A 25,866-nucleotide genomic window follows, 5' to 3' on the forward strand; every position below is an offset into this window, starting at 1 on the left:
GCAACTTTTTTCTTTTCTTTTTTTTTTAACCAGTTATAATGAAACGTAAGAGATAAAATTCACGAAGTTAACCATTGTGAAGGTGAATGAGAACAACATTAATTTTGTAGCTTAGGTAAAATTTCTTTAGCCTCATAATTGATGAACTATTTGAAACACAGTAGAAATCCTTTATAAATTGAGTATTTGAAGGAAATGAGAGTCAGTTCACATCCTCAAAACATAATCCAGCAAAAGCCTGTAATATGCTTAACGTCTGACTGCAGTGTAAAAACCATGTCCCCAGATTGCATTTTGACCTTGAGACATTAAGTCCAAAATGAACAGAGGCAGCACATTGAATTTACAACAGTTTATCCCAACAGCTGTGCCAGCCTAGTTATAATCCAGCATGTGACAAACTATATGAGAGCAGACGCTTTCATTCCCGTAGTGACTTCCACAGAGGAATTATAAAGTACCTTGAGAAATTATGCCATTAATATTCACTAAGTGCCCATAGTGGCAGAAACTGAAGAACAGAGGTTCAATGAAGACACAGACTCTGTCCAGGATGCCGACTTTACCTCATTGATCTTCCCCAAGGCCAGGCTTCCCCTCAACTACATGAGTCAAAAGACCCTTCCCTGTAAATCAAGTGCCTTCCACCTGGAACACGATGACTTATAGAAAGTTTTCTGCTTCTGTGGGAAGTTAATCAGGTGTTTTCATTACATCCTTATCCCCATTGCGTCTTTCATTTTTCAGTATCTTAAACCAAAACTCAAAGGTCTTGGTGATAATATAGATGGGTAAGTAGCTAGCTAGCTAAATACATACACACCTCACCGTTACAGTATATGTTCATTGTGTGTTTCAATGAGGTCAGCATTTTCCTCACATATACAAAAATTCCTTCCATTGAGTGATGTATGAGCTTATAATTGACCTCAAAATAAAAATGTGATGCTCTCTGTCTTATCAAAATATGCTAATTTTAACTAAATTAATGCTATGTTCCAGAATCAGCTACAAAAAGACACCAAAGACAACACAATGCCAGGAATATTTCAGCATAACAATTAACTTCTATGTTACTCTTTCATAAAAAATTACTTATTCTGCTAGTTTTTGTTATTTGCAGCAGATATGTCTCACTGAAACAGTAGGGAATATATTCATGTGGTCAGTAAATACCTTTCCTTTTCCTTCCATCAGATATTTTCTCCATGATTTCTGACTCCAGTGGGGTGATGGTTTATGGACGATATGATCAGTTCCTACGGGAAGTTCTCAAACTACCCACAGCCGTTTTTGAAGGTCCTTCATTTGGTTATACAGAGCAGTCAGCGAGATCCTGTTTCTCTCAACAGGTAGGAAAAAAAGGAAATGTCTCTCACACAGTGGTTGTCCTTTGGTATGTTACTCCATGTCACCACTTAGACAACGTCTTCTTCATGATAACCTGTAGTATCTCCCAGCCTCTGACAAATGACCTCTGAGCCAGTAATTCAACTCAACATACCTGGAAAATAATAATCGGTGGTACTTCCTGACAGTGAGTTGGGCACCATGCTAAGCTCTTTTCTTGCATTGTCTAATTTAATCCTTACAACAAAACTCTACCCTCGGTATAATTGCTGTCATTATCACTACACTATCAAAAGAGCTGAATTGTCACTCAGCCTCACATGAAACACAAGTCAGAGCCAGCTCCAAGCTTCACCAATGTGTAGCAAAGGAAACAAGAAAGGAATCATATAGCGTATGCCACACAGGAAGTCCTGACATATGACAAACACAGCTGCCTAAGTCCCCCGCGACATGATATATTAGGGCTTCAGAGTGACATGTTTTAACTGGGGGTGGTACAAGTTAGCCCAGAGAAGCTATTGAGTATAGCTCAATACTCAATGTTTGCATCTGCCCAGTCATGTACAAAGTCTGCATAACCAGCACCATTCTCCAGCACAGGGCAATGGTAGTTTACAAACCCATAAATTGAAGGTTTGCTTAAAATTTTTTGAAAATCCATACTAACCAAATATATCCTCTAAAAGAATCCCTTACTTAAGAAATCAGGGCATAGCAGCCACTGAAAACCTGCATTTCACTGCCCACCTAGTAAACTTCATCAGTCTATTTCCTTGTGACCTAGGAGGTCAAAAGTGCCTCAGACATCCCTGCCAGTCATGGATTGATGTAGAATCATAGGTATCCATACAACTAATAAGAGGTGGGACAGTTTGATACACTAAATGCTGGCTCTGGTCCCGTGTTGTCTCATCCAGAAAGCCTTTCTGACCCCTCACACTGCCCCAGCCCTAGGCCAACTTAGGTCCCTCATCTCTGCTCCCAGCTGAAGCACACTCCTCTCTATATTTGTCCTTCGAGTTGGTAACATCAGAATGGTTCCATTCACCTAAGCCTCCTTCCAGACGACTTCCTCACCCTGTAGTTCTCATGAGTCCTCAAGTCCTGCTGATTTCCCCATCTAAATGTTTCTCCCGATTCTTTTCCTCATCCTCATCTGTTGCCTGGCCTATTGTACTAACCGCCACGCTTGTCTCCCTGCCTCTGGGTTTGTTTATTTGTACATTTGTACATTTGTTGATGGTTTCCCTCGCTGTGCAAAAGCTTTTTATTTTGGTGTAGTCCCAATAGTTTGTTTCTGCTTTTCTTTCTCTTGATGACTCTCTTTCTATTTTCATAGGACCTACATGTTCAATAAGAATTATATATGATGTTACCACTGCTCAAAATTCCTTTTGAAATATCTTGTAGACTGTCCTATTATATAATTTTTTATATATCCTCAATGATGAGAAATTTATATATGTTAAAATCATAATCACATTTTTGGAAACTGCCAGAAGTGATTTTTAGGCAGCATGATGAATGATCAAAATGGATAAGATCATTTGAAGTATAAAAAGAGGCAACACAAATAAAAATAATAGGACCAGTTTATTTTTGTCCTTCATAAACTGGCTATCACAGCAGTTTGAGTGATGAAATTTTACATTTGTTTGCATTGCTTCATTGGAAAAAGTACAAGCCATTCCAAGTGATTATTTTGAAAGCCAGTATTATTTTAGATGCTACAAATTGTGGTAGCTTTTTCCAAAATGTCTCATTACTTATACTTTATATAAAATATCTTTTAATAATAATGTTGCTATCGATTCTATAGCACTTAAGCTATTTAGTATTATGAGGAAAAGCTAAAATTATAAATATCTGCTGATAGAAAAGAATTAAAGCATACCAAAATATTTTGTGAGTGAATGACAAGGATTAGTGTTAAGATAGGTACCTTGAAAGGGTACTATAGCTCTTCACCACTGATTTCTTGTCTAAAGATAAAAAACTATCCCTTGGCAGTCTAATCCGTTCCATTGATCTGTTTTTGTGCCAGTACGATACTGTTTTGATTACTACAGTTTTGTAGTACATCTTGAAATCTAGAATTGTGATGCCTCCAGCTTTGTTTGTTTTAAAATTGGTTTGGTTATTTGGGGTCTTTGGTGGAGAACAAACAGATGGTTACCAGAGGGGAGATGGTGGGGAGATGGGGATTAAGACTACACTCATCTCAATGAGCGCTAAGAAATGTACAGAATTGCCGACTCACTATATTGTACACCTGAAAATAATATAACACTGCAGGTTAACTCTACTGGAATTAAAATAAAATTTAAAAGCAAAAAAACAAAAAACTACCCCATCCACCTGATATTATGATTCAAAATTTCCAAAATAGTGACTTTTGCACATAAACATGTCATTTTTTGTCATTCATCCTATGATAATATCATGTGCTCCTATAACTTCTTATTTTTTGTCATTTTTAAGGAAACTTATAATACATTCCTCTTCTACATTGGAAAGGACCAGGATAGTGCAAACAGATGCAGACTGAATTAAGAGGAAAGAACTATAAAGAGAAAAGGGATTTTCAAAAATATAGATGGTTCTCTCCTCACAGCAAAGGGTCGCTCCCTCCTAACAGGACACCCTCCTGATCATGTATGGCAGAACCATTCATATTAACCATGAAGTATGTAGGACTTGGGGGAGTAGAGGGAGTATATAAAGGAAGTGGTTCTACAGATGGGGAAGACCACCTGCTACAGGAATTGTGGGTCACACGGTTGGGTCAAATTTTACAGAGCAGGTCTACGCCTCGTCTTCCCTCATCACTTTCATACTGTCCCTGGTTCACAAAAGCGCCCCTCCCAGAACTGTTGTTCTCCTTGTGGCAATATGGACTCAGCCTCAGAGGAGATAACCCAGTCCTACATGTGTTTTAGTGTCAAAAGCAACCAAAGGGTTTAAATTCAGAACTGGTTCTTAACTATCAAAATATATTGTTTCTTTATATATTAGAGGTTAACTGGACGTCTTGTGTCTTTCATCTCAGATGGTATTTACATAACAGGTCAATTGAAATTATTCTCTGTCCTAAATTTTTGTGGGTTTTTTGATGCAGAAAAAAGTCACCTTAAATGGTTTCTTGGACACGCTCATGTCCGACCCTCCCCCCCAGTGTCTGGTCTGGCTGCCCCTTCTGCATCGACTGGCGAATGTGGAAAACGGTGAGTAGTTACTCCTGAGCCATGGCAGTTTTTAAAATTATTGAAATTAGGCTATCAAGTCTATGTTATTAAGCCAAAGTCATTTAGTAATTCTGAGTTTTGAAAGAACCTTTTCCCCTGATCAGTGAGGCCTTTGAGGTCCACCAAAAATTTAGGACTATCAATTCCATACACTTATTAATCTCACCATGTGTCTCTCAGTTGGAAGTCACGTGTGGCTATGTAGACTTGCTCTAGCAGAAGAAGAATCTCAATAATGAACAGGACATTTTCCAGGATTATTTTTAGGTCTGAACTTCCCATATTGGTGTTCACGGCATTGACCATTCCTAGGCACTTGGCCAAGAATAGGCGGGGGAGATGGAGAAAAAATTAGATAATGGTACATTGCTAATCTTCAGTTGTATGCTCCAAATGGAAGCTTTCAATGATTGTGGTTACATAAAGAATAACTTGACCAAAGGCAAGAATTTTTGTTGTTTAATATCTTTAGCTCATAGCATGTGGACAGTTACTTGGATTTGATTGTATGTTAGCTTCAAATCTCAAGTATTTTACCTTGCCTGCTTTATAATTCAAATTGTCTGTCAGAGAGAGTTAAGTGTTTTTCTAACTATCTGAATTAGAAGTGCATTCACATCATTTACACACCTCTTTGGGCTCTGTCCATCTGCCTCTTGGGAAAGAAAAAAAAAAAAGAAATTGTTAAATGGAGGTAATGTCACTCATGAAAGAAGCCCATTCGCCACTCCATTTTTTTAACAAAATAATTCAATTCTCTCATCCAGTTTTCCTACTCTCCCTCATTCCCCTTTCTTTTTTCTCCCTCTGTTTTCCATTTCTCTAATATCTGCTCTCCACTCAGGGGACAGTCAGTTGTGCTCATCCGTTGTGCTTCTGAGTCTTCCAGCGCGCTGTGCTGGTCTCCTGGAGACAGGGGAGCAGCTTGAGGGAAGGGAGAGTCAGTTTGGGTAATTTATATTCTCAGAGTGTAAGAGATGGAAGTGGAGAGAGAAATTTGTGGTTAAAAGAAGACCTATCCTCCATCCCCTTTCATTTCCTCCACCTCCACACACATGCTTGAAAAGGGTGCTGAGCGTCCGGGAACAAACATAATGCTCCTCTCGGCCAAAATTGACTATCCTCTGAAATCATGGCACACAGCAGAAAAACGCAGTTCCCGTTAGGCTGCATTTTTCCTTATTCTGGCTTAGACTTTTATTTTCTCATTTTTTCCCTCCATTTCCTTCCCCCATAGTCTTCCATCCAGTTGAATGTTCCTACTGCCACAGTGAGAGCATGATGGGCTTCCGCTACCGATGCCAACAGTGTCACAACTATCAACTCTGTCAGGACTGCTTCTGGAGGGGACATGCCGGCGGTTCCCATAGCAACCAGCACCAAATGAAAGAGTACACCTCATGGGTAAGGCAAGGTCCTGGCAACACTCACCCTCGGATGTGTGAGTGTCGCTCAGAACACAAGGGAACAGCAAGGATGGCAGGAGAATAGAGGGGCAAACCTAACTTCTACTTTAGCACGCCCCCCACCACCCCCCCACCTTACTGGGACATCTTCATTGCTGCATCTGAACCCAGTGCAGCATCCACGGACTTAGAGTTTAGGAAGACTCACACTCTGTTACTTCTTGGGATACAATCAGCTCGGTACTGGTTTAGATAACAACCAAACAAGCATCTTTGGGACATAATCTCATCTTCACAGTAAGTTAAAGTTCTTTCCGAGTTTTGTTTGGTTTCAGGTGTGGGAATTGCTTAAAAATTATCATTAGTTCCTTTTTTCTCAGATTCTGGGGTTCCATTACATGCATGGCTAGAGCATAAAAGACGTCTGAGCCCGTGGGCTTAGTGGTGCTGTTCCAGTTTCCTTTTTTGGAGGCAGGGAGGTTGTGGTTCTATGAGCAAATCATCTTTTTGTAAACTGTGAGTGACCAGCTTACCAGAGGTGACCTCTGAGAGTCTGTCCATGTGATGCATGTGTGGGAGGAATCTGACTCGTTGAGCTCGGGGTTCAAGCAGTTTAGTTTGCTGACCTGTCTCAGTTACACTCAAAGTTCGGGTCCCCTGAGGTTGTTCTGTGCTTGTGTGAAAGTATTATTCTGTGTATGGATTGGTTTTTGTGGGATGTACCATCAGGCCTGCCAACCCCTCTTGGAGTAGTTCTTACACAAGAAAACGCAAACTTTTGATTATGAGTTTTTTCTATATTTTATATATTTCAATTAACCTATAGTCTTTACATAAAGAGTAACTTATTGTTCTTTTTTTTTTTTAAAAAAAAAAGGAGGTATTCAGAAAACGCATTTTAAATCAGAATGTTCTTTCTAGGAATGATTATTGGGAACTGGCATTCAGTGTAAATATATTAATTTTTCAGCATCTGTCAGATTCTAAATTCAAGTACCAGGCGTCGTATACTGAGCGCCTTATGCCAGTGCAGGTACCACCTCTCACTGTTGGTTATGTCACATGCTGAGCATGGCCCTACTAACACAGATCATGATATGCTATTACTATTTAGTACAGAAGCTAGGAGGAAATGCTTTCTATTTTCTTATGGTCGATATACTACCAATTTTCAAACTTGTTCTATCTCACATTCTGGAGGGTTAGTGTTTGAAGATTAAGCATTTTTTCATGATTGTTTTACGTAAATGCTAATGTCAGTTTAGGAGCCTCTTTCTTAGAGGTTGTGGGCTCAAAATTATATGGCTCTATGGCAGGGCAATGTCTTTACAAAATAGAATCAGACCCCTCAAGAGGATAAAGACACTCCAATGTTCATGGCGGTGGAAAGCTGGTGCAGTGGCTGTGTTTTAGGTGTTCTAAGAATTATATCTCCTAACAAAAGCCAAAGAGGGACTTCTTGAACAGTGCTCCTATCGCTCAGCTTTTAAATAGTGAGGACAAAAGTCAGTTCATTGTATTGCCAATTCTGGGCTCTCCACGTAAAAGGAAGTGGCAAAATGGTTCGTGGCTTCTCATGGAAAGGAAGAGCTGGTATAAAGATTTATTATATGTGGTAGATTATTTTTGATAGATTTGGCTGTGAAATTTTAAGATCTACATCCCACTCATCTAAATGAAAAAGAGATAACATGATGCTCTGCAAAGAACATGAATTTTAAAACTACAAAGACTCCAATTGAAGTTCCCCTTTCACTTTCAACTGGATGGATCCAGCCACGCCCGAAACATCTTCCACCTGGATGCCTGTGAAACCTTCTGCTCACCTGCTTACTTCCACTCCTGTCTCCTCCCAGATGGTTTTCTGTTCTTAAGCAGGAGTAATCCTTCTAGAATCTGATCCTGTCAACTCTATGATTTAAACTCTTCATTGTCTCCCTCTGCATTTGAGATAAAGACCACTGTCCTTGATGTGGCATAGAAGGACTTCAAGGGTCTGCCTTCTTCTTTCCTCTCCAGAATGGGGTTTCTTCTTCCTCCATCTGGAATTATCTTCCCAGTCCCCAGAGTTACTATCAGAAGGACTCCTGCTGGTCCCTTAAGTTCCACCTCAGATGTTCCATGCACAATGACTGCTTCCATTTATCACAGCATTTGCTAACACTAAGCTGCCAGAGGCAGGTACTCTGGTGGATGATACCAGAACCTTAGTTCCAGCACTGAGCAAACTCCCTGACTTAGAGTAGATAGTCAAAGATTTCAAGAATAAATCAATGAATAAATGAATGAGTAAATGAATGAATATCTATTATGAAAGCAAATCATCTCCTGAAATGATATGTAAATGTTAGTTCTTATCACTTCTACCATTCTTCTTCTTTCCAGAAATCCCCTGCTAAGAAGCTAACTAATGCATTAAGCAAGTCTCTGAGCTGTGCTTCCAGCCGTGAACCCTTGCACCCCATGTTCCCTGACCAGCCTGAGAAGCCACTCAACTTGGCCCACATTGTGTGAGTATCTCTGCCTTCCAGATGAAAAGACATCTTTCTTCATTGACACATGTTCACATCCATACAAAGGCAATTTCATATCAGTTGCTAGGGACCAAGTTTTAAATTTTAATTCAAAAAAAAAGAGTAAAAAAAATGTGATTATAATTTTTTTATTGCAGGGGTAAACAGTACTTCTGTCTTGATGTATGAGTAAATTAAGCAACACTGATGTTATTCACCTACAGGTAGAAAATATTCAAAAAGCATCATTATAAAATACAGATGTTAGAGTTTTAACAACTGGACATTAACAATCAATGAAATTAACCATAATAAGAAAATTTTAAAGCACACTGTACCTTAATATCATATATGCTTTGAGTCCCAAATACAAAAGCTCTTTGTTTCATTTATCTGCAGAGCCAGTCATCTTAAAGATATCAGCAAATCTAAAAATTGTTGTTGTCTTATCCCAAACTACACAATTTTAGAAGAATCATGGCCCATACATGGGAAGGTGGAAAGGAGAGGTTGGTGGTAAAATTCCTCAGAACTTCCAAAAACAGACTTTAAAAAATTCTTTCTCCAAAGTCTATGTGAGTTTGGTGGGCAGAAGGGATGCACCCAGAAATGGTGCTCCCACCCATTCCTTCCACTTCCCAGAAGCCTCAAGCCCTGGAGCCTTTCTCAGGCCTGGGTGGCCAGATAACAGGGGAGGCTTAGGTAGAAGAAAGTATTTCTTCCTTGGTGTTATCTTGCACTCAAGAAACAAACTCGTCATCGGCTTCTATGCCCAATTAAGCATTACGTCATCACAGGTACCTCAGAAAGACTCTAGAAAACGTGGTTCCCCCTCAATACAAACTGCTTTTTGTTTTGCACAGTTTGGCAAGACCTACTGCACTCAGGGCCTAGGTTTGCATGTTGACATCAAGAGGCAGCTAATCAGACCTATCAATATTAGAAATCCACCAGTACAGAGTTCATGCTTCAGGCAGTTCAGAACATGATCCATCAGAGGCGCCATGATGGATCTGAGCCCTTATGAAAGCAGTAACTCTTTCCTCTGATGGACCTAAGCAAATACCATCAAATGATTTGTGCTGTGTCATGTCTATGGTTTTGTATAAATACTACGGGGCTTGGTTTGTTTGCTCCCAAGTGTGAGTGGAGGGTTTACTGCCTGGAGGCTTGTGTTGCTGGCATGGGCTAAGCATCCAAAAAACTAATGTAAACCAATTCTATAGAATGTGGCTAACTTATTTTTGGAAATTTTGATCCTAAAAATAAACCTTAAAAGAAACCAGGGATAAATAAATCTGTGGAGTATCCCAGAGGGCCAGTCACTTGCAGAAAACGGCCTCATACGAGCGATTCTTATTAAGGTCTCACTGTTTTTCCCCTAGCCAGAGACAATCACTAACGTGTTAATAAATGAACAAAACTAAGTGAGAGCAAGTCTGTGCTCTCTGAGCTCCGCTGTGGAGCACTTCCTACCAGCCCAGCTGGGAGTTTCAGGCCAGAGAACAAAGTTCAATCAGAGCTGATGGGTATAAGGAAACTAGAGAGAAAGTAGATGTGAACAGCCTGACTCTAAGAGCTTTGCAGCAGAACAGAATTAGGATGCTTCCTCCCACTTGGAGACAAAATTAGGAAGGGAGACAGAGTGAAATAAAAGTCAAGTTCATGGTCAGTCACACTGCAGTATTACCTAGCACAAGGCCTGTACCCAGTCGTGCTCTGGCTGGTGTGTGTGTGTGTGTGTGTGTGTATTTAATTGGCCAATGAGTAAACAAATTTTTAACTGTATAGTGGCAATCTGATCTGATGTATTATTCACTGAACTGAGGGCATTCTCTACACAATTTGAGTTCCATGAAGAGTTTCAGGATTCCCTTATAATTCTACACAAATGGGCCTTTTTCTGAGAAAAGTTCCATATATTTAACCAGATTCTCCAAATAGTCCTCGAATCAAAATAGTGGCCTATACTCATGGATAATGTATTTTTCCAGGGTGAATGTCTTAATTTTAAAATGTGAATTGTGAAAAATATTTAATTGTTGAGATAATATACAAGAAATTCTGCACTCAGAATATCCAATCTCTATGAGACCAGGATTTTTTTTCTATTTTTAGCTTTAGACATTTTTCTCATTTATTATTCAAATGTTTTTGTCCTGAACAGATAGCCATGTCTTTTTCTTTTGTTTTTGTTTTGTTTTGTTTTGGATGGGGATAGCTCAGACTTCTAATTGTAAAATATGCCATTCATTTAGCTATTCTAAATTATCACAGGTATGTAAGGCCACTTAAGTGGTGACATTTTGGTATTTTGGCATTTGTTCTTAGCTGTTGTATTTCTTGTTAATTTTACCGTGATTAACAGTGTCTACTCTATTCAATTTCTTGCTGCCAAAAGTGATACTTGGTAAGTAGTTCAATAGTCCCCTGTGTGCTTGTAAAGACGTATAATCATAATTACAAGTGGTTAAGAGACACAAAACAAGTGAGTAACATGAGGCTAGTTTAAAACTAATTCTGCCTTAAGCTGAATATTTTCCATTCACAAGATGAATGCCAGTTTTTTTAATTATTTAATTATTTATTTAACAGACAGAGACAGCGAGAGAAGGAACACAAGCGGGGCGAGTGAGAGAGGGAGAAGCAGGCTTCCCGCCGAGCAGGGAGCCCAATGCGGGGCTCGATCCCAGGACCCTGGGATCATGACCTGAGCCGAAGGCAGACGTGTAACCGACTGAGCCACCCAGGCGCCCCCAAATGCCAATTTTATAAAACTGTCCTCTGTGAAGGTCTTGTCCACAAGGAAAATTTTGCACTAGATCCCTGCAACTTTATCTTATGGAACTATTTCTTTCTCATAAGAATAAATCTGTTTAAAATTCCCAATGTGACCTAGTTATTAGATAAAATAACTTCCCCTTTGATGATGGGGGGAATAGGAACCGCAGTCCCTTTGAAAGCCACCATTTGGTGCCAAGGTTAGTCATTCTGTGTCCCAAGTTCAACATTTCCATGATGAACCTTAAACATGAAGCCATTTATTAAGAAACTGCAATTTCACCTTTGCGGTGACGAAGTTCTATAGAGTAAATTTACCAGGCTAATTAAAAAGCATTCCAAGTCCACTTGTCTTCTCATTTCCTAGAGCTAGAGCACGATGGGAAAGTTAAAGACAAAAGAAAACCAGAAATGTTGGTCAAGTTGATTGTTTTAACTTGTTGCAAAGTTAAAATGAAGATATTTCATTCTTCTTACTGTTTTAAAACCTGATTTACCTAACTTTTCAAAATTCATAGAGGGCATTTGTATAAAATTAGCATCCTGCTTATAAAGTGAAAGTGTTGTACTCAAGGCAGAATTAGTTTTATTTTTTTTAAAGATTTTATTTATTAATTTGACAGAGAGAGACAGCCAGAGAGGGAACACAAGCAGGGGGGGTGGGGGAGGGAGAAGCAGGCCTCCCGCTGAGCAGGGAGCCCGCAGAATTAGTTTTAAACTAGCCTCATGTGTCAAAGACACATCCTAGCTAAGTAATGCAAAACACTCAGCTAGTTTTCAGAATGTCAGCTGATACGTTTAGAGTAGATGAAGTAGTGAAGCTACTGTTTCAACCTCACCCAACAAATAATGTCTATAAAAATCTTAAAACAGGGCACCTGGGTGGCTCAGATGGTTAAGCGTCTGCCTTCGGCTCAGGTCATGATCCCAGGGTCCTGGGATCGAGTCCCACATTGGGCTCCCTGCTCCTTGGGAGCCTGCTTCTCCCTCTGCCTCTCTCTCTCTCTCTCTTTCTGTCTCTCATGAATAAATAAAATCTTTTAAAAAAATCTTAAAACACTGTACTAGGAACCAAAAGTTTCGGTGAATTTTTGCATAGAGTGCTGACATTTTAAAACCTGTATAGCATCATTTCCAGTCCTATAAACACACCGGGATAAAGAAGTCTACATTTTTCTCAGGATCTCTGCATTGTGGGATCCAAAACCAACTTTGGTTCCCTAAGGTAGAAACTAAAGTATTAAAACTTTGTCTCTTGATCAAGCCAACACAACCAGATTCTGTAGGCTACTGTGATGAATATCTGGTGTTCAAAAATTCTGCACCGTCAAACTCAAATATAGAACTATAGTGAAACCAAAATTTCCTCTGACTCAGAATGATGCCCTGCCTCATTATCCGTATTCTGAACTCTCAATCCCATCTCATGGAACATATTCCACTGAACCTAAAATAAGACTAAAAACCGCTTGGAGACGAGATAGGAGTCTTAGCTCTACCATTTTGCCTGAACTAAGACATTAGCGATAGGGACAGGATGACAGGCTAAAATGAAAAATATGACTGGGAATGACAGACCCCATGCAGTTGGGGTTTGAAGCCATGCACAATTCTGAGAAATACTGAGCCCTATTTTCTTTCTCTCATCATATGAAAAGAAGTTTATGGGATGCCTTGCTCTGTGTGCCCTATTATATGGAACATTCAGATAACAGACATTCAGTAAATCCTGTGGTGCTTGATTGTATCTTCGCATAGAACGAAGAGCAAATCAGGCCCGATATGATTTTGCAACTGGCTCCTTCCAGACCGGGTGTATTGAGAAAGAGCCTTTGTCATGCGGAGCACAGGGGAAGTTTCTGAAACCTCTGCTTTCCAAGAGGATGTAGATGCTGCTTATCATCAATTTTTCAGAGGTTCTCCTTTTAGAAGACAGTGAACCTGGAGCTGCCTCAAAGTCCTTGCTCCATTCAAGAATATGACTCAAGGAAAACACCAAGGCTCAAAGCTCATGGATAAACATTCCTGTGGTGCCCAGAGGTTTTCCTCCTAATGTTTACTGGACACTCCACATTTTTAAGGAAATGTAACTTCCCAAAACACTTAAAGACTTTCATTGCAAAATATAAAATATTGTGTTGATCCCAGCCCCTTTCCTGGAAAGGTGGTGGATAGTTTTTTATTTGTGACTTCTATTTGTTTTAACTTTCCACCCGCACTGTACTTCGTTTTAGGCCGCCCAGACCTGTAACCAGCATGAATGACACGCTCTTCTCCCACTCAGTCCCCTCAGGAAGTCCTTTTATTACCAGGAGGTAAGTTCCAATCTTATTATGAAATAAGCCCTCTCCTTGGTAATGACCCCTAATTCTGTGTTAAGAAGAATATTCTAATGCAAGCCAGGTGTGGAAGATTATTGTTAGAAACTAGTTTGTAAATATCTGTCACAGGTTTTCACTTTCATTCATTTGGATGCTTTTGACGATGGCTGGGATGGCTTTTGGGGTGAGTGTCACTTCTGGAAACTTGCATTTGCAATCTCCTCACAGTAAGAATGTGGGGTGTGTTTAAATTTTATGACCGACACGCCTGTATTCTATGTCATTGAGAAAGTCACCTTCATGGCACTTGGAATGGAGAGAATTGGAATTTCAAGATGCAGTGGAAAATTATTAGGTACATTCTGAGACAGTTTATAATCTCCTCTCATAATGTGGTGAGCTCTGGAGTTCCTGAGGCTAGAGGCTGAAGACCAAACTTGGAAGAATAGTTTCCATATAAGTGATTTCAGGGATAACAAGAAGAACTTCTTAAAAAGGGGTACGTGTCTCCTATTTTTATACAAAGATCCACACCGTGTGAGCAAAGAACAGGTGAAGCAAATAATTCTATTAGAGCTAGCTTGATAAATATGCAGGGTTAAGAGGTGCTCCAAATTGTTTGATCAAATCTCGCAAATAAAGTACTAGGGACTTATTTTGTAAATACACAGAGAAGGCTCACAGGAAAGCAGAAACAAAGGTAAGGAAAATTAGAGTGAGTAATGAACGTAAGATTTCAAATGTCATTCAGAAAAAAAAAAAACAACAACCTCATGTTTCATAAAGGGAACATAATCAGTCTTTTCCCCCAGAGAGGTTTCTAATGTTCTGAATTTCACTGTAATATCCTGGTACATTCAAGTAAGGATTTACACACAATGAGACTCAGAACGCTGATTTTTTTTCCCCTGAGTTCCTGTATTTGCCCATCAGCAAGAACGTGAGATGAAGATGTTCCCCGTAATTGTAATTAGCATAATAAATAAGATTCAGCAGTTCATGGTGTTGCCTCCCTAAAAATTAAGCAAGTCTATAACAAGTGGAAATGAGGAGGCAAAACTGAACTGCAGAACATCCAGAGTGAAATAACATGTTCTAAGCCCTCAGTATGTTCCTTTTAGCACTCCTTCGCAAAGCCACCAGCAGATTCAACCATCTTTTCTACCGTAAAGTCTAGAAGGGACGTGGGGCCATACCTCTATCTAGGGAAGATTTGGCATGATGTTAAGAAAGATGTGCTTTTATTAGGAGACACTGCATTCTGCAAATGTCAAAGCAGAGATAGACCCCATCCTTACTGAAGGTCGTTTTATATCATTTCAGCTCGGACGGTGCTTATGGTGGATGCGTCTAGATGGATAACATGGCTTCCTCTACTCTAAAATATTCCTATAATACTTTGAGCTGTTCTGGTTCCTCCAGGGTGCGTGGTACCCATTAACCCAAACTATGATCATTTCCCTTTTTTCCCATTTTCAGTCCTTTTGGAATGTTCTCTGTGAACCACAGATACGTTGTTTAAAGTTTGCGGTCCTTGCTATCTATCACCATGGAGGTTAGCCTCTGGTTTCTGTTTTAAGGGTGCTGTTCAATAAAGCTGTGTACACTGAACATCTTTCCTCTCTGCGTGGGCCTTGCTCTGTCCATGGAAGGTTCTAATGAGGTCTCATTGTTTGCATCCCTCAGGTTACCTGAGGGGATAAGTGCATCCAGCCCTGGGGCTGAAGAGCATTCACTCATAAAGCTGTATGTAAATCAGCTTGACCACAGCCCACGGTCAGTATCCCAGCTCTGAAGCACTAATTGTAGTTCATAGTGCCATAGCTAGACTGCTAGTCATCCTGCTCCATCACTAAAATCCTCTTCTAAAGTCATCCTGCTCCATCACTAAATCCTCAGTAGAGATATCGTCATCTTCTGGGGCTTCATGAGATTCCATTGAGCATGTTCAACCTGAGCTGGACTTCTCAGCTCTTTCCTCTCTTTTCCACTTCTGTTCTTGACTTCACGGCCTCATAGCAGTATATATGAGATACATATATATGAAGAGTACCAAGCTGGATCTTCTTCTTTAGAGGAGTCTCTGCTTTTGTACAGTCTGCAAGACCCCAGATGGTGATTTCTTAGATTCTTGAATCAAAGAGCCTCTTGGAGTGATTGATCTTTAGCACTAACAGGGTAAGGCCAGGACAAGGTCCCATGGCTGGACCACATTGTGGTAAAGACTTGAGACTTTAGGCCTTACTGTCCCACTAGCCCTGGGCCACTTTTCCCCCAGGTAAGGCAGTCTGATTCCTATTACAGGAGCAATTTCAAAACCAATTCCATGCTCTCGGTGCTTACTTTCTCTCACTTGATGATGCTGGTGGTGACCCACTGTTTATTTCTTAACCATGTCCATACACAAAGGTTAATGGAAACCCATCATGTCAAATGCAGGCATAAATTAAAAGTCCAGTTCTTCCTACAACTGGAACTGAACCAAAGAAATATGACCTAGAGCTCTGCCCTCCATTCCTGCCCAATCCCCACTGCCCTTTTTTTAAAAATCTGATAAAACCAGGGCACCTGGGTGGCTCAGTCAGTTAAGCGTCTGCCTTCAACTCAGGTCATGATCTCAGGGTCCTGGGTCTGAGCCCTGCCCTGGCTCCCTGCTCAGCAGGGAGTCTGCTTCTCCCTCTCCCTCTCCCCCTCCCCCTCCCTCTCCCCTTGCAGGGAGTCTGCTTCTCCCTCTCCCCCCTCCCCCTGCTCATGCTCTCTCTCTTTCTCTCTGTCTCAAATAAATAAAATCTGTTTAAAAATTTTTAAAAAATAAAATAAAGATCTGGGGAAGCCTAAAACCTAAACAAGCCAAGGGTGGTGCTGGTCAGTGTTAAGGCAGCATTAAGAAAGTAGGGAGGTTTGGCATACAGATATTTTATTTAGCCTGAGTTTTGGGTCTTCTGTATTGTGAGAGATCTTGAAAAGATAAAGCAAAATGAGGATGAATTGAAATCGCCACTCCAGAATCCTTGCTACAAACTCCTGACATTACTCACCTAGAGTCTTTTACAAGCATACCACTTTGATCTTCAAAAGGCACTAGGGTGTATCTTTGAAGTCCTTTGACACCCTAGCAATCTACCTTACACAGATTTACTAGTGTATAGCTCTGGTTACCACCACCATCTGTCGCAGCCCTGTTCTTATTTCCATTTCTAGCTATGTACTTGATTCAGCTTTCCCTTACTTAAAAGAAAAGAGGGAATTCTCAAAGGCACCCTCCCTTAAACTTTGGAAGTCTTCATGCGTGTGTGTGCGTGCGTGTGTGTGCAATTAGGTACGATGATATGGGGTCCACACAATTTGTGGACTAATTCACTTCACTCATTTTTGTGATCATAACTATATCCCTAAACCTGGATTATTTTCTTATAAATGCACAAATTTACAGGGAAAAAATGCTGGAGCAATGGAAGACTCTCACCACCACTGGGAAAAGAGCTCCAAGGGCCATGTATGTTGTGGCGGCAACGTTATCTATGCTTATGAAAGATTGACAATCATTACTACAAAGAGTATTGCAAGGGCTGACCCAAAGGACCCTTCTCCCCTTCACCGCCCTCAGCATCATGCCCCTGCCTATCTGCTCTCTTTGTTGGCATGGTGCCCCCTTTGTAAAATCTTAATTATCTTGACAAAATCCTTGCATCATTTATGTAAGAAAATTAACCAGTCCTATCCCATGTCAAATAAGGCCCTTTAATTATGGCCAACATCTTCATTACCACAATAAGGACATTGTAAAAGTTTGAATGCTACTTTCTTTACCCCCAATTTCAGAACCATCTCTTGAAGGTTCACAGATACTTTCACAAATGGAACCTCTAGAGTAGTAACTACTCACAAAAGGAATCACTTTGGCTATTATATATAGCATCTAGCCAGATCTTATCACTCTCCCAAATGTCAGAAAATTGCTTATGATTCATAGAGTGTGTCGAACACAGTCTAATGGGCTATTTTCTGGTTTGTCACAGTGCCATCTGGTTAATAGCTAATACTATATTCAACTTAGTAGCACTCATGGGGAAGGCACATCACTCACCCCAAATACTCTCCAAATCCTGATTCTTCCCACCAGAGCAACATCGTGAGATTTTTATTGGTTGACTGGTTGGTTGGTTGGTTGATTGGTTTGGGTTTTCAGCCACAGAAAGGGTAATTCATTGTATCTTTTTCAGTTTTTTCAAACACTTGCTTACCCAAAGATTCTTTACCTAACAACCCAGATTTTTAATCAGACTTAAAACATTCAAACTAGATTTTAAGCATTTGTGCATTGGTAATCAAAAGCAAATAGAAATAAAATTGAGGCATTGAATTCAACCTTGGCTTCTGAAAACCAACACTTTTCCATGGTTAATTTTTTCTAAGATTAAAAACCATCCTTTCTAGTCAGGAAAACAGATGAGTTAACACCATAAAATAGATGAACTTATAAATCAACCACCGTGAAGATTTCTTCACTCTTTTCACACTTTCAGGTTATGTTGTGTGAAATTTCATGAAATTTGAAATAGTCTTTTCAGTTAATTCTTTATACTGAGCTCCACTAATATGTTAGTTTTTTCCAAACCTGAATTAAACTGGTCTTCACACTCCATTCTATTTCCTATACTGAAATATCAGTGCATAATTAAAACTCCAGTCACCTCTCCTCTTCACTTCAGTAAACTTTATGCACTTACTAGAGTTGCTTTAGTTCTTCTCTGTGTATGCCCTATACCCAGCAAACTTTTCTAGATGCTCTCTTGACAAAAATGCAATTGACACAGCTTAGTGATATCTGGGGGACAACGTAGTAAATGTAGTGAATCAAATATGACCTAAGAATTCTTATTTCCTCTGCGGTACCTGCTTAAAAGATAGTTCAGCTCTCATGCCAGCCTGAATTGATGACAACTAATTTTCCCACTGAAACACTGAGCTGTTTTTTATGCTTGTTTGCTGATTTGCATGTGGCAGATAGTTTATGTTTCAGATCTCAGATATTGAAAACTAGAAAAGGAAAGAAAAACAGAATTTTTTCAGAAATTATCTCAACTTGTAGACATTTTTTATTGTTTTTAAATTAGTTTAGTGACCTTGTTACTAGCCTGAGTTAATTATAGTGAGAAGCAATTAAATAGAAAACAGCTTTATTGAGATATAATTGATATATAATTCAATGAATATATTTAAAATAAGTGTGCAGTTCAAAAAGTTTTGACATATATAAACAATATGTCGTACATACTTATATATGCACATGTAAATGAACATATAATATGTTCATATATATTATGAACATATACTTTCATACGTATAAATGTACACACATACATACATGTATGGCTATACACATATGTGTGTGTTTACATACATACATGAGAAGCAAAATTTTATTCACAGTTAACAGTTAGTTACTTAAGAAGGGAGCCAACTTTACAAGTCATCCTTTACCAGTTCAAACACCACACAAGTTTATCAATTATTTAAAAATTAGTAAAAATGAAAATATGTTTTTAATTTGCCATTTGAATATCATTTTCCATTTAACCATGATGATAATAACTATTTTACATTACATAATTTGTTTATATAATACTGTTGCTCTGTGAGACTGCATCCAGGACTTTTATTTAAATCCTTTATTTTCATGGTTAATAAAAGAAAAAAATATTTGACCAGAGCTAAAGCAGTAACACAGCATAAGCAAGAATGGCTTTTAAAACTATAATTCAGATTTCAGCAAAAATCCAGGGAGCCTTTGTGTGTGATTTTGTTACCTTAGAACACCCCAAAAACGAAATTTACACTTAAGCAAAAAACTCGACAGGGGTGCCTGGGTGGCTCAGTCATTAAGCGTCTGCCTTTGGCTCAGGTCATGATCCCAGGGTCCTGGGATCAAGCCCCGCATCAGGCTCCCTGCTCAGCGGGAAGCCTGTTTCTCCCTCTCCCACTCCCCCTGCTTGTGTTCCCTCTCTCACTGTGTCTCTCTCTGTCAAATAAATAAATAAAATCTCTAAAAAAAAAAAACTCAACATTAGTTGTCACCCTTCAAAACCAAGGGTGAACTTTAAATAAATATGAGACATTTTGAAATTGCTCTACCATTCCAGAACCCATTGTATCAATGTGTGTGTGTGTGTGTGTGTATGAAAAAAAATCTGGGAAAAGGCCGTTTCTCTTTATATAAAGTTGCTCTTTTCCAGAGCTCTCAAAAGGAATTGGTGAGAACATAGAGAATTTCTTAGGAAAAAAAAAATCTAAAGGAATATTCTCCGCCTCTTTTCTTTCAGCCAAACACATCAACTTCAAAATTTACCTTGTCATCCCTTCCAGGGTATGATGGTCCCCATGCCCATTCATGTTAGTATGTGTGCAGGGGAGTAAAGTTATACAATGACAAGGACCTGGTAGGGGAAAAAAACAAGGAGAAAAAGAAATATGTGTACACACAATTTTAGAGATGGTGACCCTGCTTTTCCTTGGGACTCAGATTAGAAAAGATTTCCCACACATGGTCAAGAGGATCCCCGGGTAGTTCCCAGCTTCAGAGGGTAAAAGGAAGAGTGCATTTTGATTTGAGAATAGGGCATGTGGAAGAAGGGGAGGCTTCTATTGCTGGAGTTATGTGCCAACCATTGTTGCATTCTGGAACACAGACTTTCCAGAAGCGTCACTTCTTGAGAAGAATGGAGGTGCCCATGTGTCTGATCCCAAAGCCCACAACAAATTGGAAATATGCCCCAACTTCTCTACACAAATGGCCAAGCTACCAAGTGAAAATTTAAACATCTAGTATATTCTATAAAGTATCGTGACGTATGTTGCTTTGAAGAAATGATAATGAACTACGTATCGTTACTATCTTCACAACTGGGGAGAAAAGCTTTTCACTTTGTTTTCCTTCTTTGAGCTCCTGGGGAGCCACAAAAGAAAATCTAGTGAAGATACTTCACATGAAAAGTCTTTATAGACCCAAGCGTAAAGTGAAAACTGCCTCCCCTGTCAACTCTTTAAGTTCTTGATCTATTTCATTTTGATCCTCTCTTGTCTTCATCATGAACTTGGCTTCCTCTATACATGGTCATATTTTTGGCTTCCCAGAAATAAATGATGAGGAGAAGAGTTTGAGACTAGTTCTAGGAAGTCCAGAAACTATGTGGACACTGAGTACCAAAAGTCAGACATGCTCTTGGCACTAGATACTAAGAGCTGTAGCAAAATGAAGTAAATAGTGTATTTCCACAAATTCATAGAAGCAGAGAGTGTAATTTCCATATTTTCCAAGAACTGGTTTTCCTAAAAATTCATGTGGGAGGCAGACGGAACATAAAAGAACTTAAATGATTTCTTCAAACCAACATTGGCATTTCATTCGTTGAAAATGACAACAAAATGAAAAGAGATGTGTACAGATAGAATGTCTGCTCCTCTTCCCTCTGAAGGAGGAAAGGATTTGGGAAGAAGAAGGAAGAAAAAAGAAGAGAAGAAGGAAGACAGGCAAATGGAGTAGGGGAAGGAAAGAGAGGGCCCAAAGAATTGGGAGAGAAAGAATAAGGCCACCAAAGGAGAATCTGGGCCTCTGTTCCCTTCCTGAAACCAGCAGGACTCCTCCTGTGGCCAAGATGCAAGACGCCTTCCTGGGACTTTACTGACACATCACTTTCCTTCTCTAAGACTTCTCAGGCATAATTGGTAGCCAACGCATCCTCCCAGTTGAGCCTCTTGTGTTTCTTTTCTCTGCTAGTTCTTTCTTTCTTCCTGCGCATTCAGCACCAGAGGTTGTACCTGCACAATTATTAAGCTTTTGATTTAAGGAATCAAATACCACCACAATTTTTGGAATTCAAGGGGCAAAATGCATAACAAGGCAAGGAAATACTTAAGTTTGGAGGGAAGAATCATTGAAATTTCACACCATGTTTTGAGTGGTTTTGCAGGAATCTGAAATCAGTTATATAGTAGGTACATCTATCTTGAGTTAAAAAGAAAAAAAAAGTTGGGGAGGGTGGTAATTGGGCAGCAGAGAGACTCTAATTACTGGATAATGAATACAGAGAGGTATGCTTCAGAAGACAAGGTTTGGAATGCTGTTTTGGTGCGATGATAGGAAAATACCAACTATGATGGCTTAAGGTTGCTATTTCGTCCTGATGGACAACTTCATCATCTTAGAAGGTGAAGATCAGTATGCTGAAAAAACTCATTCTGTTCATCAAAAGTTAAACTCTCCTTGACCACTAATCATTTCATTGTTAAAGTCAATTACATTTATGTGCAGTTGTACTCTTTAAGTAATAGTTTCATTCCTGAAAAGCTAAGTGAGGTCATACATTCAACAAACACGAGTGCTACTCTCTACTAGACACTTTCTTTATACATCAAATTTGATTTTAAGTTTGCCAGAGACCTCACTGCTTAAGCATTATCTCATAGTATATAAAATTATAAAACAAGAATTCTAGTGACAATGTGCATAATTCTAAAGTGATATTGGTTTTCACATTGGTATTTTCTTTGTACTTCATGGTCTAAAACAGTGGTACTTTGTAGTAAATCCTTAAAACTTGTAGTTTAAGTTTTATTTAAAATTTTAGCTACTTTATAAGCCATCTTAACACATACATACCTTTAGAACTTGTTGAAAAGTTGGGAAAGTTTGTGGTAAAACCTCATAATTTCAACCCCAGAAATTAAAGATTTGGTCATCAAAGTCAGACAGTTAATTTTTGTATTCTCCATGAAAAGGGCGGGAGGATAGTTTTTGGTCCACCAGTGTGAGAGGGCAAATTCTTAACCTACAAAGGAGTAGGCTCCCTTTCAGCACATTACATGTACAATTGTATTACTAAGGATCAATACCATATTTCTCAATGAAGCATGCTTAGTAGATCCTGGGTGACTTTCACGTGGCCACACTTTATTAATTATTATTTCTATTTCTATTTGTCATTTGATAAAACCACACTTTAAACTTTTTAAAACTATCATTTAAATTACTAAATGAGTGTTCCTCATAATGAACCTAAAATGGTAAGAATTTACTGTATTGATAGGCCTCTATTCACCAGTTATAGACACAGGGAATATGAATATATATTTATAAGGCTCAAAGGTTTATTTCTCTGTTTCTCTGAAAGTTTTCTTTGCAGCTTCTCGGCATGGGTACGGTGACTTGTGCCTGGAGTAGGTAAAGCACTTCTAATATGACTGCAGTTTCTAGGTAATTTTCAAGTCTCTATTCAACTCAGACAGTTGGAAAATATAGGGAAGGCTGGAGAAGTATACTTTTTGAGTAGGATCTGAAGGTTGGCAGCACTTAGTGAACTATTGGGCCGTTTACATGATAGTCCATAATGAATGTTCAGTGAATTTTCATTTTGTCTGGGCATATGCAATCTATTTGTTAAGCAAATAGCGAGGTCAAATCGGGGATCATGGAAGCTTGTGTAATTACAATTATGGTTCTCAGGCCAGGTTTCTAGTCCTAGTTCAACTCTGTGGAAATCTGAAAACATCTGGAACCTTTCAAAATAACAAGAGAGCTGTCCAAATGGAGCTTGGATCTAGACTTGGGAGTTTCTGTAGCCAGTTCTATTCTTGAATGCATTGCTGTGTTTACGCTCTTCTTGGCTTTCCCATCTTATTAACTAGCTCTCCTCCCAAGGACAGTGAAGTAGAGCAGAACAAACTGCTGGCTAGGGCTGCGCCAGCTTTTCTGAAGGGCAAAGGGTAAGTTAAAGCCAGAGTGTACTGAATCCTGAATTAACTAAACTAAAAATGGAGATTTCTTGTGTCAAAAATGCTTTATGTTTGAAAGACCATCTTTGATTTAGTAGAAGCAGCTCTATTATAACCCCACTAACAGCACCATGTAGTTCTTTGGAGTAGACACATCTGTGTTATTCACTTTCTCTGATTTCCTTTTTTTTTTTTTTTTAAGTAACTAAACTTTAGATTTGATTTTCCAAAGGATGCTTACTCTTTGCTTGCAACCCAATCAATGTGTTTACTGTACAGATGAATTTCTTGGCTTTAGTGACTTGAAGAATGCAAATCTGTTTCCTTAAAAACTAATTTACCTAAATGGAAATCTTTATTTTTTTAAATTAGTGAAATGGAACTGTGTATTTCATTGCTTGGATTTTGCTTGGATTTTTTATAGAACATCACTTACATTTCCTCTACCTGCTTGGTTTTCTAAATGCCTTTTTTTATCATAAACTCACTCCTACTTACTCTGTTTCTTTCTGTTCGCCTCTCCTACCAACACCCTTTCTTCCTCCTGCCCTGTTTCAGGATACAATACAGCCTGAATGTGGCAGACAGGCTAGCTGATGAACATGTTCTCATCGGGTTGTATGTCAACAGGCTCCGGAACAACCCATCATGGTTAGTGCAGGTTTGGCTGCTTGACTGTCCTTAGGGAGGGTAACAGTCTGATCCCTTGACAAGAAGTCTCCACAAAGGGCAAGCGGATGCTACAGGTGTCACTAAGTCACTTTTGAACTGATTCAGTTAAGACGTCTTTCATGATGTTAGTTTGGATACTTCCCATTCATGTACCATAGAATTCATCACAGCTAAAGGAAAAACTTGTGTAAGTGGATACCATGCTAAATATTAGCCTTCAGTGGATGCAGGGCTCTGGGTCCCACCAGTCAGTTCCATGTTACATGTGCCATGTCGAATTACCACACAATAGTGATGCAAGAATTTGTCTTATTCCAAGGTCATGGATGTCTTTGCTGATTTGGAGGACAGTGCTGTATTAATTTAAGATAGAAGTGAAAAGAGGAAAAGTGATGGGATGGGATCAGACCATGGAAATCCTTTCCTTAATGATAACAGCGGGAGAAATTATCTTTCACCTCTTCTCTGACTTACCAATATTTCTGGAGAGCCATCCTCTTAAAGCCTGCTTTCAAGTCCCAGAATATGCAAAGCTTACTTCCAGATGTGTTAAATGTATGAATTCAGATAGCCCTGCGTATTTGGATAAAGGCATTCATAAAGTTTTTCTCTACTTTAATTGTGACCTAGGAGATTCCTAGGTTGAAGTTACTTGGTTTTGATAATAAATGTACATTTGCAATTTGAATGAAAATAAGGGGACAGACTATGTATTTATCATATGTTTCAGTCTAGTTTAGACTCCTGTGTTTACAAATGTGTTTAGCAAACCAGTTCCTTAGAAATATTTGAATTTTGCTTAATAACTCTAACTTTCTCTGAACTAAGGGCTGATGGATTTTTTTTTTTGTCATTATAAATATTAAGTGAACCAATGGGTTAAATTGCCTTTAAAATAGCTGGCCTCCTTTCCTCTACTATTTCACAAAAAGCATCCCTGAAATATGTGATGGCCATTTCTCAGTCATCTCCTTCATCACTTGGTATTGTCAGCCACTTCTTTGTTTCTAGAACTCTCCTCCCTGGACTGCTTCCTGCTCCTGATGCCTAGAACTATTCTTACAAAATTAGTACATGAGATGATTTTAGGTGATACATTGATGAACGTTGATTAGTAGATACATATTTATCTTAATTTGTATTTTTTAAAAAATATAACCAGCACACTAGTTTCATTTTATACTACATCCTACACTTCACAAACATAAAAATAAGAAGCTCTCTTCAACTGACCTCACCTCTTTGTTCAAAGTTGCCAAACATAGATCCAACAGTTCCTCTTCTTTGGTACCTCTCAGCCTCTCAAACCTGCAAATGAGAAGAGTGATTGCTTTAATCTTATACCCAGTGAGTTTGGATCCCCAATGTTATATGGTAGCTGAAACAGCAGAGCTAAATACTGAATTACCAAAAAAAAAAAAAATAAATGTATTGACATTCCTCAAAGAAGAGTAATCATGTCTGAAGGCAAAGCTGTGGTCTCATACCGTGTCCTCTCCCCCGTAATTCTGAGCACACTCCAATTACTTCTCCCACTCTTCTTTGACCTTAAGTAAATTTGTAACAAAGAAATATCCAAAGAGGAAAGCTCACAGTTTGTCACTACCAGCCGTTTTCCCTACGCAAGTGATTGATCATACTGACTTGATGGTCACCTATGACAGTAAAACTGTCTCCACGGAGACACCTCACATCTACTTGATGAAAACGAGAGGTGGTACTTATTTCGAAAACAAAGCAGAACTTAAGACTGATCAACGAAACAGGCTCCTTGTTAAGAACTGCTGCCCTCCATATTTCTTTA

At 39.1% G+C, this 25,866-nt stretch overlaps 1 protein-coding gene across 36 annotated transcripts in view; it reads left to right on the top strand.

Annotated features, from left to right (window-relative positions):
• The window catches only part of DTNA (dystrobrevin alpha), a 340,156-nt gene that overhangs the window by 264,516 nt on the left and 49,774 nt on the right, over positions 1 to 25,866 (top strand). For 14 of the 36 annotated variants that reach the window (XR_003516895.1, XM_027575980.2, XM_027575982.2 and 11 more), the window contains 9 exons: positions 1,198 to 1,352; positions 4,472 to 4,577; positions 5,836 to 6,002; positions 8,390 to 8,514; positions 10,919 to 10,927; positions 13,533 to 13,613; positions 15,306 to 15,395; positions 23,304 to 23,381; positions 23,949 to 24,041. Coding sequence is in view for 35 of the 36 variants with exons in the window: in XM_027575980.2 (XP_027431781.1) it covers positions 1,198 to 1,352; positions 4,472 to 4,577; positions 5,836 to 6,002; positions 8,390 to 8,514; positions 10,919 to 10,927; positions 13,533 to 13,613; positions 15,306 to 15,395; positions 23,304 to 23,381; positions 23,949 to 24,041 (904 nt within the window). In the remaining variant the exon portion in view is untranslated. Of the gene's footprint in view, positions 1 to 1,197; positions 1,353 to 4,471; positions 4,578 to 5,835; positions 6,003 to 8,389; positions 8,515 to 10,918; positions 10,928 to 13,532; positions 13,614 to 14,942; positions 15,257 to 15,305; positions 15,396 to 23,303; positions 23,382 to 23,948; positions 24,042 to 25,866 lie in introns of those variants that run through there. The other 22 variants (XM_027576001.2, XM_027576002.2, XM_027576005.2 and 19 more) reach the window with 12 other exon arrangements.

This window comes from Zalophus californianus, chromosome 14, assembly GCF_009762305.2.
Source record: "Zalophus californianus isolate mZalCal1 chromosome 14, mZalCal1.pri.v2, whole genome shotgun sequence".
Lineage (NCBI taxonomy): Eukaryota > Metazoa > Chordata > Mammalia > Carnivora > Otariidae > Zalophus > Zalophus californianus.